This window comes from Diospyros lotus, chromosome 14 (genome assembly GCF_014633365.1).
Source record: "Diospyros lotus cultivar Yz01 chromosome 14, ASM1463336v1, whole genome shotgun sequence".
NCBI classification, from domain to species: Eukaryota; Viridiplantae; Streptophyta; class Magnoliopsida; order Ericales; family Ebenaceae; genus Diospyros; species Diospyros lotus.
Genome location: NC_068351.1, coordinates 3,135,705 through 3,153,533, shown reverse-complemented (window position 1 = coordinate 3,153,533; position 17,829 = coordinate 3,135,705). Strand labels below are relative to the sequence as shown.

The 17,829-nt window shown below is 39.0% G+C and overlaps 4 protein-coding genes across 4 annotated transcripts; 2 read left to right on the top strand and 2 right to left on the bottom strand.

The window, feature by feature from the left end:
• Window positions 1-1,154: 1,154 nt before the first annotated feature.
• LOC127790115 (fasciclin-like arabinogalactan protein 11) lies at window positions 1,155-2,042 on the top strand. The gene is made up of 2 exons (XM_052319407.1): window positions 1,155-1,234; window positions 1,337-2,042. The coding sequence occupies exons 1-2, from the start codon at window positions 1,155-1,157 to the stop codon at window positions 2,040-2,042; spliced, it is 786 nt and encodes a 261-aa protein (XP_052175367.1).
• A 1,588-nt stretch (window positions 2,043-3,630) lies between these two features.
• LOC127790114 (fasciclin-like arabinogalactan protein 12) lies at window positions 3,631-4,434 on the top strand. The gene has a single exon (XM_052319406.1). The coding sequence runs from the start codon at window positions 3,631-3,633 to the stop codon at window positions 4,432-4,434; it is 804 nt and encodes a 267-aa protein (XP_052175366.1).
• An 894-nt stretch (window positions 4,435-5,328) lies between these two features.
• Window positions 5,329-13,104, bottom strand: LOC127791068 (dnaJ protein P58IPK homolog). The gene is made up of 9 exons (XM_052320813.1): window positions 12,877-13,104; window positions 11,340-11,505; window positions 10,218-10,419; window positions 9,946-10,106; window positions 9,681-9,774; window positions 9,364-9,576; window positions 9,104-9,184; window positions 7,591-7,809; window positions 5,329-5,866 (listed from the first exon to the last, which is right to left on the bottom strand). Exons 1-9 carry the CDS (start codon window positions 13,004-13,006, stop codon window positions 5,696-5,698), a joined length of 1,437 nt encoding a protein of 478 aa, XP_052176773.1. The 5' UTR covers window positions 13,007-13,104; the 3' UTR covers window positions 5,329-5,695.
• A 2,070-nt stretch (window positions 13,105-15,174) lies between these two features.
• Window positions 15,175-17,829, bottom strand: LOC127791228 (zinc finger protein JACKDAW-like). Its single transcript, XM_052321083.1, has 3 exons — window positions 16,960-17,829; window positions 16,429-16,825; window positions 15,175-16,168 (listed from the first exon to the last, which is right to left on the bottom strand). Exons 1-3 carry the CDS (start codon window positions 17,099-17,101, stop codon window positions 15,355-15,357), a joined length of 1,353 nt encoding a protein of 450 aa, XP_052177043.1. The 5' UTR covers window positions 17,102-17,829; the 3' UTR covers window positions 15,175-15,354.

Genomic DNA, 17,829 nt, shown 5'->3' with positions numbered 1-17,829 from the left:
CATCTCACCTCACTCAATGAGGATCTATTTATTTTACAAAACAACCTACCTAACCATCCTCTTTTTCATTATCAATTCAGTTGTTTAATCCATACTGCATAATGAAAAGAAATTTCAGCAGAAGTCTCCAAAGAAGCCACATAATTGGGCATTCTTAATCTTTTCATTCCTTATTTCTAAATTTTTTGTGCTATAAATGAGAACATACAGCTTCTACGGCATGTTTTTTCTCTTCAAGCTGGATGGTAACACCTCACTGCTCTGTCCAATAGTGTAATGTAAACGAATTTACTAAAGTTGTGCTCATTGTGGCCAGGCATAAAAGCTTCTTTTCTGGGGTTTATGCTTATTGTGACATTGTGCTCAGTAGACTTGCCAGAAGCAAAGGGGCAATGGAAGAAATAGCTAAAGCCAAAATCTTTTAAATTGCTGTCCATTCGATATACCTCAGTCGGATCCCAAGGCCTAGTGGGGTCGTTATTGCAAAAGCTAAATGGCGATAATCATTTTAGCAATCAGAAGGGTATCTGCTAAGGAAGCAAACGTTTTACCAACTGAAAAACGCATTAAAAATAAACCCAAGACATGGAATTGTTGTTGCTACATATATGCATACAATGGGAAACCGGACCCGTGTGGGGATGGAACCAAACCAAGTTGGTTCAGTTCAGGACTCTAGTATGTATGTGGGTTCAATTCTAAGCCCAAACTGTGTTTTCAGGAGTAGAGATTATACTAATTTTATTGAAATAAAACATTGAACAAATAACGACATAAATGGCATTCTTGCAAAACTTCAAACAAGTAAGAATCAACAGATAAACAACCTCAATCCAGGCCAATTTGTTCCTGAAGATGATTTAACTTAGAATTGAACCGAACTGAACTTGCAGCCGTGCACAAAAACTTCAATCAGCTAGAAAATGGTTCATCACCTCACTTCTCTGTATTCTATTCTCTATACCTTACAGAGATGGATACGCCATGAATTTATCTTGCTACCATAAAAAGCAACTGTCTTACCTAACTTCAAACTCACTTCGCTCCATAAAAGCCGAATTCCCTTACCACATTTCCCACACAACTCTTCTCCATTTTCATCTTAAAGCAGTACTTCTTCCCATTCTACACATACCTGAAGAAAGTCCAAAAACATGTTGAATCAAATTTTCTCTGTGTTACCACTCTTAATGATCTTTCTCTGCTTCCCCACGAGTTTTGCTCAGTCTCCAGCACAAGCTCCTGTTGTGCAGCCTCCAGCACAACCTCCCGTTGTTCAGCCTCCACCGCAAGCTCCAGTAGCTCAGCCTCCACCTAAAGCTCCACTGGCGCCAGGTCCAGCACCATCAGGTCCGCCAAACATCACTGCAATCCTTGAGAAGCCCGCTCACTTCTCCACCTTAATTCGCCTACTCAAGACCACAAACATGGATAGTGTGATTACCTCACAGCTCAACGACTCAAGCCAAGGCCTAACCGTATTTGCCCCAACTGATAAGGCCTTTTCCAAGCTCTCAGCAGGTTCTCTAAACTCATTCAACAACGAGCAGAAGGCCCGGCTCATAAAATTGCATCTCATCTCTTCCTTCCTTTCCCAACCTGAGTTCCAAACTGTGAGCAACCCCGTGAACACAGAGGCTGGGAGTACTGGCGAATACCCGCTAAATGTAACGGTATCAGGGAATGACGTGAAGTTAACAACTGGACTGGTTAATACAACAGTATCCAGCACAATTTATTCTGATGGCCAGCTAGCCGTATATCAGGTGGATAAGGTGCTGCTTCCATTAAATTTTTCAGGAGCTCCATCACCTAAATCGGCGCCTTCAACTGCAACTGCATCTACATCTGCATCTTCATCTTCATCTGAATCTGCATCTGCATCTGCACCTTCCAAGCCCGATAAAACGGATCAACCGCCTCCAGTGTCCACTGCAGATGCCTCAGCTCAGGCTTCCGGTGCAATGCCAGAGATTCACAATGCCCTGAATGCAATCCTTTTTGCTGGCTTTCTTATTGCAGCCTTATCTTTATTCCCTTGAGTGGCTTGCTGTTTGATATTGATTGTGCCTCGTCTTCTATAATGTACTGTTTTCACTTGTATCAAGTTGATATTTTCTGAGTAAACTCTCTTATCTCTCTTTCCAAAATCATGGCCAGAACTGAGACCAATTGATCTTGCTTCTTGTTATGCTGCAAAAAATGAAAGTCCATAAAGTTAGTTCTTTCCTTTAACCTGCTGGATTTAATGGATAAATTTCGACAACAAACAAGATAAGAGCATTCTTGTGCGGATTGGCAACTCATCTCATTCAATTGATCACTTGGCGACTACATGTTTCCAAAACCACTTACTATGCAAATTTGTTAGCAGAACCTTTCTGATATAATCGAAATGCAAGACTTCAGTTTGCAGAATCCAAACTTAAAACATAAGAATTGCTTAATTTTATCAGCAAAAAATAAGAAGAGTAGAAGTCTAATTTGTGCATCATAATTCCCTTAGCCGCCTATTTGCAGCCCATGATATGAATCATATAATAGTTGCTTCATCTAGTTAACCTTTTGCACTGTAGCCAACTCGGTCCAATGAATTATTCAACCATGCCCAATGAATTATGAAATCCTAGAAAACTCTCTTGTGTGCTAAGTCTTCATTAATGCGGAGCACAATATGTCCTTCCTTCGTCATGTGAACAAACAAACTCCATCTTCTCAAACAGAAGCCAGCGATCTATTTCGGTCTCCTGGGAAACTTAAAATTGCAAGGAATAATCAAAACAACCAATATCAAATAATGGATGCTGTTCTGCTTCATTTTGTCAACTCATACAACTTACAGAATTAAGAAAATGTCACTATTTTTTCCCTTGATTTAGATTAAGATCTTACTAAATCAAGAAACTGAGTTCCAATTGTCCCTAGAGCATAGTTCAAGTGACGGACAAGTGATACGATAAGGTTAGTACCAATAGGTCATGAGTTTGATACTCGGCCTAAGCAAGGGCCAAAAACTCGCCTACGATTTAACTTTTCTGTCGAAATCAAGAACACAAGTGATAAGTGATCGCGCAAGGGCGGTAATCCCAAGAAACTGAGTTCCAATTTGCAATGATTACTAAAGTTGGCGTGAAATTGGCGATGTTCCATTGCTCAGCTTATGCTGTAATTAGATGAATAAAGTGTCCAAACTGATTAATCCTAGCAAGTTCTTGGTCACCATCAAATTGATCTGATACTTTAACCCATATTTTGAAGGAAAAGATTTCTTCTTGAGGCTGTAGAAAGCACTACAAAATAGAGATCATTCAACTGTATCCACAAAAGCTCAATCAACAGACTCTCTGCTGTTTTCCCCCAATTCTGAAGCAAAGCAGTAGCAGCTTCAGCACCATCAACACCTCACTTCTCTCTTTTCTCTCTACCTTAAACAGATAGCTATGGCATGAATTTCTCTTGCCAACATATAAGAGAAACTTTTTTACCTAACTTTACATTCACTTCCCATCTTACCCCACACAATAAAAACCCAACTCCAGTGCAGCATATCCCACACAACCATTCAGTTTCACTTCAAATTAAGCTTTTGTTCAGCCCACAATATTCAAAAAAAAAAAAAATTCCATGAAGATGGTGAAGCAACTTTTCTCACCATTACAACTACTACTAATCTTCCTCTGCTGCTCCACTGCTCTTTCTCAGCCTCCCGCACAGGCTCCGGCAGCTCCCCCACCGGCACAGGCTCCTGTCGCTCTGCCTCCCCCAGTGGTTCAGTCTATGGCACCAGGTCCAGCATCATCAGGTCCACCTAACATCACTGCAATCCTTGAGAAGGCTGGCCACTTCACTACCTTCATTCGCCTTCTAAGGAGCACGAAGATGGACAGCGACATTTACACGCAGCTCAACACATCAAGCCAAGGCCTCACTGTATTCGCCCCTGATGATTATGCCTTTGGTAACCTCTCAGCAGGCGCTCTGAACGCATACAATGATGACCAAAAGTCCCAGCTCGTTAAATTCCATCTCATATCTTCGTACTTTTCCCTCCCCGAGTTCCAAACCGTGAGCAACCCGGTGAGCACAGAGGCCGGTACTAAAGTTGAGTACCCGCTAAACGTAACCATATCGGGGAGCCAGGTGAATTTAACAAGTGGATTTGTGAATACAACAGTATCCAACACAGTTTATACCAATGGGCACCTAGCAGTATATGCGGTGGACCAGGTTCTCCTTCCAAGGCGCTTCTTCGTAACTCCATCGCCTGCGCCTGCTCCAGCACCATCAAAGCCTGTGAAAGAGTCCCCATCTACTCCAGTGTCCACTGCCGATGCCTCAGTTCAAGCTTCTGGTGCAATGCCAGTGATTCACCATGCTCTGAGTGCAGTGACCTTTCTAAGCTCTTTTGTTGCAGCCCTGAATTTGTGTGTTTGATTTTTTTTTTTTTTTTTTATCCTTCGAGACAAGAGGCTTTCTGCTACTGCTATGTGTTCATTGAATGAATAATTTTTTTGAGCAAAACCGGTGCCCCTCTGTTACTCTCTCCCCTGGCTATTTCATTCACTTGGTACCAGGCTCATTCTGGTTGAATCTTTTGATGGAAATTTCAGCCAGCAATCATGAAAAGCAACTTTTTAAGAATCTACAGACGCAGATAGATTACTCTCTTATCTAAAAGACAAAAATCACTTGGTGAGTGAATGGTTGCAGATCTAGCTCCCAAGGGAATTGGAATCCAAGTGGTGCTTTGCTTGACCCTAAAACCATTGACATTCTTTCTAACATGACTATGATGCAAGAAAGAACCTCCAAGAGAAACATCAGGCACAAGATAGGCTAAGCAGTGAGGTGTTGGCGAAGGACGTGATTGAAAAGAAAGATCACCACAGAGGAGCAGAACAGCTCATCAGGATTGGTATGCCAAATTCATGAATTAATGGGGTTTCAAAGCGCACAACTCTTCGGCTCATCCTTTCACCTAACCACACGCACTAGTCACCTCCAAATTCCCATCTCACCCCACTCAATGAAGACCCAATTCTTTTACAGAACAACCTACCTAACTGTTTCTCATTCTCACAAACACCCCAGTTTAATCCATACTGCACGATGAAATAGAAGTTCAGCTGAAGCCCGAAGGCGTCCAAAGAAGCCAACAAAGTGGGCGTCCCTTCTCTTTTCTTCCCCTTCTCTTTTTGCTGCTATCAATAAGAACACACAGCAACTCGGGCATGTTTTCTCTCTTCCTGCATGGTTGTTCTGATTGTAGCCAGGCATCAAGCTTATTTTTTGTGACATTCAGCTTAGTAGATTGGTAAGAAGGAAAGGGGCAATAGAAGAAATAGCTAATTGTGAAATCTTCTAAATAGCTTTTCATTTGACACAAAATAAAATTTGGTATAACTCAATTCGATCCCAACGCCTACTGGGGTCCAGAAAAACCTATTACAAAAGTTGAATGGTGATAAATCCCATTTTCAAATGAGTTGTATACAATGAATTCTCTCATTCCACAGCAAAACCTCTTCAAATAGTCATGACTTTCTTGTAGCAATAATCTGGCCTGCAACAGTTTCACCACCACGAACCCGACATATAGAGTCAAATAAGCGTGTCCTGCAATTATAGAAAACAGCAGCCCTCTTGACCACCTTTCTGAATATTACGAATGCTGAACTCAGCTACAGGACGAAGCTCAGAAATGAAATCCACCAAATCCACCACCAGGAAACCCTCCTTCAAAGTGAAATGTGAACTGCTGCCCCCCACCACCGAAGGGGTTAAATCCAGCACCACCACCCATACCCATGTCTTCAATGTCTTCCCCTCTGTCGTATCTGGTTCGTTTTTCTTCATCTCCAAGAACCTGTCAAAGGACAGTAAAGCATGAAACTTTTAGCAATCAGAAGGATATCAGCTAAGGAAGCAAAGGTTTTACCATGTGTAAAAACCATTAAAGATAAATGCCTGATTGCATAATTTGACACTATCCCCACCTCGTGGGATTAAGGCATGGAGCTGTTATTGTTGTTGTTGCACAATTGAATAATAGAGAACATGCATGCATACAATGGGGAAACTGGACTAATGTTGGAATTGGATGAGGATCCAATCCAAGTTGGTTCAGTTTGGTTGTCAAGTATGTGGGTTCAATTCCAAGTGACCAAACCATGTTTTCATGAATTGAAGTTATTTTTTAAAAAAACTTTATCAAAATAAAACATTGACCAAGTCACAACACATGAGATTATTTGCTCAATTTTGAAAAAGTAAGAAACGATACATAAATTATATATATAGTAATGCAAGCGACCTACCTCAATCTGGGTCAGTTTGGGTCTAGAAAATGGTTTAAGAATTTAACCTAACTGAAACAAACCAAAATCGTTAGATTGATTAATTTTTAAACCCAATACGGAACAAATACTATAATGGAACTGAACCAAAACAATTCAAACAAAGACTGGAATAGTTTCCAGTGCTTTACAAGTCTTTCGTGCATCTGGCCTCACCTAATCCCCACCCAATTGGATAAACATATCCTAAAATAGTAAAATCAAGGACAAAACCAAAAGACTATAAAGTGAAAAGCCAGGTGTTTGGGAAGGGAAGGAAGACTCTTTATGTTGTTTGGGAGAGTTTCATAATGGAATGGAAGGGGAGGGAAGGGTACTGACACACTCCCTTCCCCTCCCGTAACTCTATTTTCCTTACACCCCGATTCAGGGTGTAAGGAGGGGGAAGAGAAAACATTTTTAAATATTCTCACTGTTTTTACTATATTATCCTTATTTTTTTTATAAAAATCTAATATTGTCCTTAATCTAAAAAAATCATATAATTATTTTTAAACTAAATTAACATTGCCCTTAGAGAACGTTATTTTACAGGTTTGCACATCAACATTTATAACAATTTTTGTACCTTCCATTCATATGTACATATTATTACTTTAATTTTTAAATATTGTTCTAATGATTTGATATTTATAACAATTTTTGTATATCTCTTTTAAAAGTGAATTGGGGGAATAATAGTAACTTAATTTTCCCCTTTTTACCATTCCGTCCTCTTCCATTCTACATCCAAATAAAATAAGTTATATTACGCTCATTTACATTTTATTCTTCTCAAACAGTGAGAGGGTAACAAACTTTATAGTGCTTTCCTTACCCTTATATTCCATTCTGTTATCTATTGTTCCGTCCACCCCACCCATCTCCCAAACAAAGGCTTAAGGAGAGGACATTTGCAACTATAGTCAAAAATAGAGGTCACTGTAAATTCCAAAACCTCATGGAGTGCAAGGAGTAAGAAACCTTAAACAAAAGGGGATATATTTTATTCTGCTAAAGCTTAGGTTCTGCTTATGACTGGGAGTGATATGTTAGCTCACTAGCTTTATGACTTCAAGTAAGCAGACAGACTGGGATAAAGTAACAAATTTTTGGTGGACTAACAAATCTTGAATACCAAAGAAACTTTTGTGACTTAAACATAAAATGTATGTGCAACCTCAGATCGCAAACAGCATGTGAGCAAGAACAAATTGTTAGGAAACACAGATCAAAGGAACTAAATTTATCAAACCTCATATGCAGCGGCTATTTCTCGGAATTTGGCCTCTGCCTCTTCTCTGTTGTCAACATTCTTATCAGGGTGCCACTGCAAAGCCAGTCTCTTGTAAGCCTTTTTAATATCTGATACTGATGCAGTCTTTGAAATTCCTAAAATCTTATACCAATCCTTGCGTTGGCTCAATTTCAAAGATTTCTCAGCCCTCATCAATGTTTCTCGAATATTCATATCCTGCAGGCAGATTAGGTATTACTTCCAAAACCATACAGGTTTATGATTTAGAAGAAATAAATATAAAAAAATAAACTAGTCAGGCACATACATTAAACCACTAAATTTTTAATTTCTTTCAGCAATACCAGCAGCTAAATGACTGCAAGTACAAAATTTCAACTGCTAAATTATGATGAGCTTATTTTGCATTTTCAGGCCATGCATAATTACAATGGTTTGAACATGTGAAAAAAAGACTGGTAGACACATCTAGAGCAAAAGAAGAAGAAAAAGACCAAAGAAACTTTGATGAAAAACACTTAAAAATGACATAGGCTATAATGGCCTTGTGGAGGATATGGCAACGGCTACAAATGGTTGGAGGTCAAAAATTCATGTAACCAACCCCACCTAGTAGGATTAAGGCTTGTGGTTGTTGTTTTTGTTGTTAGGCCCACACGCAATAGAAATTTTGGTTCCCCCATCTTAAGACTGTCTTGCATCAGACATATTGCTTAACTCGTTCTGCCCCTCCAAGACAAAGAATAGTGAAAGCATTATTACAAAGAAGCTTAGTAGAAAATAATACAATCAGATCAAGCTGGCTCATACAACATGTCAAGAATATCATAGATGCAGCTAGCAGAATATTCACGTTACCCAACTTGACATGAGTAACAATTGCCTCGATGCTTTATCATTTCAGATCAATAAAAATATAACAAGAATCAGAGCCCTTAGTAAACTAACCAAGTAACAATTATTTTGATCTTCTCTAAAAATGCTACCAATCAAAATACAATAGGATATGGATGGAAAAGCAATAAGCAGAGGAAAGGTCTTATCATGCTACACAAAATGACAAAAAGAAAATGAGCAGTGAGGAATAGGTAACCCTCGCCCAGTCTTGGTGTGCGCATTCAAGAGAATGTTCATTAATCCCCTCGTGCAAGCTAGTAAACCAGTGATCATGAAGCCTCATTTAATAATACTTCAAATCAAACCCAAAGCTCACTAATAGATTTAAAAAAAAAAAAAAAAAGAAGAAAATTGAAGAAAACAACAAAGCTACGCCCAACCCACTCGTTCTATCTGAAAAAAAACAAGAGAAACAACCAGAAACTAATGAGAATGAACATGCTGGTCATCTAAATTCCTGATAATCAGACCGTAGAGCAGTTCATGGTCACAGATCATAAGGACCATCAGGTAGAAAATAAGCAGAGGAGAGGCAACTGAAGAATTCTCCAAATTATGTTTTCAAATCATAAATTAGAAGTTTTTTGCTGCAGATTATGGTCACATTTCATACCTGAGGTGAATTTTCAGCTGCAGCTTTTAGATCTGCAACAGCTCCCTCCCAATCTTCTATCAGAAGTTTTGCTTCACCCCTCTGAAAAACATATTCTCCAGTCAAACACCTTCAAAGCAGTAAGGATCCTCAACAACAAATGCTCATTCAGAGAGAAGGCATCTTTTCAATTGAATCCATTTCCACATATCTCAATGCACACAAAGTCCTATAAATTTGCTTTTAGAAGTTCACTGGAGGAAAGAAACAAGAAAAGAAACCTGATGTAGAGCATCAACAAGTTCCCCATTGATGTTAAGTGCTTCTGTGCAACTATCTACAGCATCCTTTCCCCTACCAAGCTTAACCAAGATGTTACACAAACCAAGATGCAGCTGTACATTATGTGCAAGATGATTTGGATCCAGTGCAAGGGCTGCTCTATAGTCCTCCACTGCAAGACGCAGTTTGCCCTTATTTGCATTGTCTTCTGCCTGCACTCAAAAAATAAAGACATGAAGAAAATTAAGGTCTGAAGATGATAACAACATAAAATAGATGGCCTTATTGAAAACCTAGAAAAGCTTATCAAGCTTACACTTTTAGTCTTCTTCAGCAAATTTTTCAATCCAAAGTATGCCTTCTTCAGCTCAGTATGCTCTGGGTCTGAACGTAGACCTTTCTGGAAATGCCTGAAGAAGATTAAAAAATGTTAGGAACTCAACTAGTGGGATTAAGTGTTGATATTTTACTGTTTCTTTCTTCTAAAACACACACACAACCCCCCCCCCCCCCCCAACAAAACACTCCCAGAGAAGGGTTTGATGATGTTAGATTAGCTCAACCTCTGGCATCAGACAAACCTTGAAGCAACATCATGATCAGCTAAATAATAGTATGCACGACCACGTAGTAATAAGGCCTCCAAATTGTTCTCATCTTCTTTAAGAATATATCCTGTCTCAGAGATGACACTTGAATAATCTTTAGCAGCTAACAAAAGCTTCACCTTAAGAAGTTTAGCCTGCATCAAAGATGCACTTCTATTATTTCCCATACTAAGCCTCAACTCATCAAACTCCAATATTAACAGCATTCATGAAAATAAGCTTGATCAAGATGGCCAAGTCAATACCTGTGAACAGGCAGGAGAAAATACAAGGACGACTTTATCAATGTAATCCATTGGCTTTATAAAGTCGCCTGAATCAAAGAGAGTCATGGCTGTCTCAAGTGCAGTTTGAGCCTGTAATAATTGAGAAAGTTCCTTCTCTGCAACAGAATTTCCTGGTTTCATCTCAAGAAACTTTCTATAGTTCTTCTCTGACTCCTCATATCTACATTAGCCAAAAATTGCCTGAATCATATAGTTTTCCAATCAGATATTAAAGGAGGGGGAGGGAGAGAGAGAGAGAGAGAGAAGCAATTCAATATGTTTTTGAATGTGAATGGACCAACCTCACAAGCATGAGGTTTCTATAAAAATGTTATGAAATGAAACATAAAAATAAAAAATAAAAAAAGACCAACACACTGTAAGATAAAGTAGAAGACGATTTGAAGTGATCTTAGCATGTAATCTCAATCAAGCTTAAACACATAGGAGATGCATGCAAGTGATATCTAGAAGGAGGAAGTGCCAGAATAATTATGGATAGATGTCCTTGGAGTTTATTGTTCTCTAATTTGTAGGGTTGAATGCATCATGCTGGCTATCATGTTGAAGCTCTTAAGAGCTTGGCACAAGGCAAGGCTTGTCCTAGGAATAGGTTGAGATCCACTTCAATAATTACTCCTCATTGTATCTTATGTTTTATTTGGTCTGATTGTAATTGCATAACCTTTGAGGGCATCATAAGACAGTTCTTTAGTTAAAATGAACTATTCTCATTTCCTTATTTTTGTAGTTACTGGAGGATGTTCCCTCTTAGATACAATTTTGTCTTTTTCCATTGATGTGTCCATGAGAGTAGTTGTCAAGGTTCTCTTTTTGGCATTGCTTTTCTTACTTATTCTTTCTCTGTTGCATACAGAAAAAGAAACTCAATATCAAAGAAAATCTATGGACATCACTCCCTTTTTCCTTTTTCCTTTTTCTTTTTGTTTGTACAGTTGTTCCGAATCTCATTAATAATTTCTGAAAATATATGGATATCAAGAGTTGAATTTCATAACTTTCTAACGAAAAATATACTTAGTAGAAGGTGCAAAATTGAAATTTTGTCAGAACAGGGAAACAGAACATCCAAATGACAACCTGCACTGCTGACGAAGTATAGATGCACGATGCCAATATGCTTCTGAAAGTGTTGGATCTGCTTCTATAGCAGCATTTAGATCATCAAGAGCCTCACTATATCGTTTCACCTTTACACTTTGTGTAACTCTCTCAAACAACTCAGCAGCATCACCAGGTTTCCCATCTGCATATCCACAATATATGTCACCAAAAGCCAGTGGAATTTCCAAGGATGATGGCAGGAAGTATGTGTCTAATTCAAAGGCACTATATTTATGTTTGGAAACTCAAGAAAATTGTTCTGGATTAAAATCCCTCATAAATCAGACTAATAAAAAAATATACCCCTATATATACATGAAAAACCTGAATCATAAATTTGCAACACATACCATGATGAACGCACCAAGCATCTAAGTTCAAAAATTCTTTCCGTTCCACAACAAGGCTCTTGAATGAAAAGAAAGGCAGAAAACAGAATTAAAGCTTAATGTCTAGAGGAAAAGTCCTACTATCTCAAAAGGGTGAAATAGATAGTAGTTTATATGCACAAGTTTATTTCATTCATCTACCCAACCGCCACATTTCAAATTTGAATTTTCTAGTTGAGAAGCCCGAGGCCAACTACAAAACTAGTAAAGGGAATATCACATGTTGCACCACACAAACTGATTCGTGCGGGAAAATGAACATATGAGACCACATGCACAGTTGCCTGTCTACTGGCACACATTCAAATTGACATTTTCTATATCTTCATTTCATTCTATCATTGGTTTTATTTATGTTTCTACACAGTTTCTTCTGTTTCTAGTAAAAATTTCTTAGGAGGCCCATTAATTATGTTTTTTTTTTCTAAAACCCCTTTTTTTTTCTCTAGCTTTAAAGTTTAGTTACATCGCACACGTGAAAACCTTCACGTTTAATGTTTGTTTCACAGAAGCTGTCATCTTGCGATGCAGTGTAATGTTCACTGGAAAATAGGAGAAAGGACACATATTTGAGTCCGATGATTCACAAAGGAATGCCAGAAAAAATCGCCAGAGATCAATTAACTCTCACATTATACCCGGGAATAAGGCATTAACAATGGTTGATTCCGGCCAGAACATCCAAAGTTGGAGAAGACAAGAAGAGACTCTCAACATTCTTTTAACTCCAGTTGTTTAGGCCGTAGGCATTAGATTTTCATTGACAGAGAAGACTCAAAATCCGAATAGAAACCAGGCTATACTAAATTAAGGAAATCCCAAAATTCCAGCGCCACGATATGATCCACTCCTTACACAACTCGTCAAATAAATGGAGAAATAGACCAATAACTTACGAAAATATGGTCCCTAATCTCATTATTCAACAAATAAACAAAATAGAAAGACTGCAGACTAACCAAGGCCAATCTTCGAACTTTCCAGTCTTGCTAAGGTTCAACACACGCATATACATATACACAACATGCACGCACATTATGAACACATGTAGAGGCGCGAAATCAATGTGAAATTCAAGAAGAATAGATCGGAGGTTGAAGAAAAATAAAACGTCGAAGTGTTACCTAGGGCAGAGACGAGTGGCTGGAGGAGGAGGAACTGGCAGGCGAAGACAAAGTTGAGGATGAACGCTGTGAAGACGAGTCCCCTCCACGCTACCAAATCCATGGGCGACGCAAGCCCTAGCAGATTCATCTTCTCTCACTGTTTCTTTCTCTCCAAATCTCTTCTTCGTTTGGAGGGACCGAAGAACTCGATGAGTCGATGTTTACTAAACTTGTTTTTGCAGGGAATGGTTTGCCTGTATGCGTCCAGGGATTTACAGGTCCCTCCACGTTACTTGACCCAATGAGTGGGAAACACGTGGACAATGAGTCTTTGGTTAACTATCCACGTGGAAAATACCATTATCGAATTTTTTTTTACTTATTTTGGTAAATATTACATAAGAATAATAACCTTGGGGAAAATAAAATAACTGTCACCTGTTTCCAAATGTTTATGATTATTATTAAATAATTATTTTGATTAAGTTAAAAAATAATTAAAGAATTATTAGTAAGAAGATGAATTTTCTAGAGTTTTTTTTAAGGTGTCAAAAGGGTCGGGACGGGTTGGGCTTTGGCCCGGCCTGTTACTGTTCAAATGGGCTGGGCCAAAGAAATTGGGCCCACGGCCCGGCCCATCTAAGGGCTCGGCCCGTGGCCCGTTGGGCCCTTACTCTTTTTTTTTTTTAATTTTATTATTCTTTAGTAATTATTGATATTGGATACTAAAAAAATTTAATTTCTCAATATATATAAATAATAACCATCAATTTATTTAAAATTTTTAAGTTAAATTTTTTATATATTTAAATTATAAATAAACATTCTCTTTTTTATATGTACATTATTTTTCATATCAATTCATAAGAAAATTTATAGGGCATATAGAATTTTGAAATATAAAATGATGAAATAATATTTAAAACTTAAGAATTAAGATATAAAATATTTTAAAAAGAAAAAAAATGATTTTTATATATGTATTATTTTGATATTTATATATGTATATATTATATGTATTATTTTTAAAAAAAGAAAAAAATGGTCGGGCCCACCGAGCCCGGCCCACTAGGCCCTGTGGGCTAAGGGCCCGGCCCTCTAGCCCACGGGCTGGCCCGGTCCCGTTGTAGGGGGGTCGTGGGCCAGGCCCGGCCCTATCAATGGAAAAAGGGCCCGGGCCCGGCCCTTTTAGTAAAAGGGCCGGTCCGACCCTTTTAAAAAGCTCGTGGGCCGACTCGGGCCGGGCCGGCCCTTTTGACATCTCTAGTTTTTTTTATCGAAAATTGTGGGCTTTTTATAGGTTTGTAGGCTGAGAGTCCAGTTGGGCCTCACAGGCCCAACTACAATATCAGTTTGCTAAACCACCATACTTGTGGTACATCAAGAATAGTAAAGGGCCTGTGGCCCAAATCAGTTATGAACAAGAAAACTAGAGGCCCAACTAAGCCCAAATTAGAAACAATTTTAATTTTTAAAGTGTTATAATTTTTGAAATGGAAGATTGTGTAACCATGCAAAGATTGTGTAAAAGTTAAGCTTCCAGAAGGTTTTCCAATATCTTTCCCCAATACTTCTCCTTTTGCAGAATAAAGTGCATCAGAAAGCCAAAAGCCGCCCTTTTAGTTCTAGGCCTAGAGTGATGGGCTGATGGCTTCAAAGGCACTGCACCAAATTTATCTTTTCAGATGTGAACTTATTAGTTTGGGACAATATAGCACTTGAATAATTACTTTTAGTAGCATATGTTATATAACTGAAATTGCAAATGTCGGAATAATTATATTAATATATTATAAATTTTTATTGATTAGACATATAATATAACAAAATTATTATGTAATTTACGTTAACTAATATAATATTTTTTGACATAAACAAAATCAATGGGAGAGCATGAGCCCAATCATCCCCCAACTCTTATATGTATAATATAATACACTAATATATATAAAAGTGTGATATTAAATATCAATAGCAATCGTCTAAATAATAAACTAATGTAATATACATTAATAGAATTTTATGAGGTCACCTAATACTAAAATAAATACAAAATTCAAAAACTAAAAATATGGGGCTTTGTAAAATGTATTGTATTAAAGCCCACCAACGTTGACAAGATGGAGGGTGGGGTCAAGAGAGAGAGAAGATAAGAAACCAGAGGCTATCACACAGATAAACAACATATGCGAGATGAAACAATAAAACAACATGGGTGAGTCCCTAAGTCACCTCTTGTTCTGTCCGCCTCCGACATCCACCACCACCATCTGACAATCACAAGTTCACATCTTGATCTATATATACGTATATATATATATATAATGAATTTAACATGCATTAATTATTCCAAGGTGGTTGATTTATTGAAATACAGTAGCAAGTGATGGATGATACTGAACATTGGGTGGCTTTGTTACTCTCAATGCTCCAAAATTATTAACCACACTAGAGTGTAGTTAATGGTAATGAAGTGAGAATTAACATTTTTGGGTTTCAATGGGTGGTGGCGAAATGGCTCAAACCCATGGCCGAATCCATGGAAGCAAACTTGGCCAGTTCTTGAGGCAAGAATGGAGCTGCACCATCTTCATCACCTCCCATGCCCAAGAAATCTCTGGTCAATGAGCCCAGACTGGGGCGACCCCCAATTCTTGCTTGTCTATGAACATCCTGTTGCTGCAGCTCGTTTCTGAACTGGGACAAAGGGTTCAAGCTGGATTCCCTTGAAGAAGAAGGAGAAGATGAATTCATCACTCCGAAACTGTTGGCCAGGAGCGAGGGCTTGCTCGCCGTGGACCCCATCTGCGCCGCCTTCTGCAACAGGGCGGTGGCCGACATCGGCTCGGACGTCGGTTTCCGGTGGTGGTTCTGGCTGTTGGAGTGGAGAGAAACCACCGGTTGAGATAGCGAGGAGGGGCTTGTGGTTTTGGAGGCTCCGAGGTTTACCATTGATGACGGGGTGAACATGCTCGGAGTTGCCATTTGTACCAAATGATCAGAGAAGGCATCGGAATTCACCGCAATGTCAATGGGAGTAATTTGAGAATTTGCCTGGTCCAGCCACAGTGACAATCTGGGGTTCTGCTGCTGCTGCTCCTCCAGTAAAGAATCCCCGGCCGCCGGACCGCCGTACAATGGCCCGAAACCACCGTCAAATTGGGAAATTCCGGCTATCCCTGGGTGAAAATTGGGCTGAGCAGCCTCGGTGTTCGCGAAGTTGGCATCTGTAGCTGTTGCGGAGCTGAACCTTGCGCTTTCTTCAGCCAAGGCATCGCAGAAAGCCCTGTGGGTGATGAAACTATCTTTCCTGTAAACAAATCGGCCGCGATTAGTATATATATTTTGAGTTCAACTATATATATATAATCATCTGTAGGACAGTCGTACAATTCATTTAAATCAATGCAAAATTTATTGTTTGAAACTTGAATTCAACCAAACCGAAACATGATCAATTCTTTGACATGAAACTGCATGTTTCAATTGAAGCACGCACTTAAACAGATTCTAGAAATTGAAGGAATGATGAATTGATCGATGATGATGAATCAATATATATATGCGTACCTGGAAAATAATGTGCCACAATCACATTTATACTCTCTAGTCCCACAAGTCTTGGAGTGAGCTTTCCAGTCAGATTGAACAGCATACTTCTTTGAACACTTATCACACTTCCATTTCTTCTCGCCATGTTTCCGGCTGAAATGTTTCTTGATGCCGGTGAGGTCGCCTAGAGCTCGAGCCGGGTTGTGGTGGACGCAGCCTTTTTCCGGGCATACGTACACCTTCTTCCGGACTTCTTTGTTGGTCCTTTGCTTGAGCTTCCATGGCAGGTTGTGGCCTCTCCGGTGAAGCTGCAAGTTTTGGTCCCTTTGGAACCCTTTGTTACAGATTTCACAGATGAATCGGTTGGTCGCCATTAGGGTCTTTGGCGATAGAGCAATCACCTCAGCATCGGGATCTGATGAATCAGAGAAGAGAAGAAAGGATCAGGTAATCAGATATATGTATATATATATATAGGTCATTAAAAATCCTATCTTTAATTATATCGTGGATCGAATAGACTGAATCAGAATTGGAAGGTTGGTTTACCTGGTGTGCCCGGGAGATTTCTTCTTCTTTTGACACCTGTAGCAGTGGAGTGTTTAAGGTTAGGGTTTGAATCGGGTTCTTGAGCAAAGCCTTTGATGGAAGAGGGGATTGAGAAGACATGATCACCAGACATGGTTTGCATCTGATGAGATCAGAGGTGGTTTTGAAGATGATGATGACGATGATGCAAATTATAAGATCGAGTGCTTACAAGATGAACTGCTAAATGGTAGCTTTGAGGAGAAGAAAGAGTAATAAAACAAAAGAGCACGAAGAGTTTAACCTAAAACAAACAGAGAAATCCTTGGAGTTATTCAAATTATACTCAGACTGCCGGATTGTGCCAAAAGAGCAAGAAAACCCCAAAAACAATCTTGAATCTCAGAATCTTAAAACCCAGAAAATATACCAAGATTTCGGACTCTTCCTACTCATTAGACATCCGTTTTTACTATCACCCCTGTTTGGTTCACAAGAAAACAGCAAGAAAAATCATCACACGCACACTCTCTCTTAAGCCAACTCTTCCGCCTTCTCTCTCCTTTATCTTACCCTTATTTTCAAAGGCCCTCAGCCATAGATATAGCCAAGCCACTGCTCTCTCTCTCTCTCTCATTTACATATATATATATATATGTGTGTGTGTGTGTGTGTGTGTATTACTGCATATATATACAGAAGCGTATCGATGGGCGTATATATTGGCTGTATGCTGCTTGAATCAGAATGTGTAATGCTGTGCGTGTGACTTGTCACTTTCTTCGAGCTCAAACTTCCACTCGCAAACCTAAGCCATTAAAGAATTTTCAAACAACTGTATAAAATAGCTGATGAGTATCAATGCTCTCTCTCTCTCTCTCTCTCTCTCTC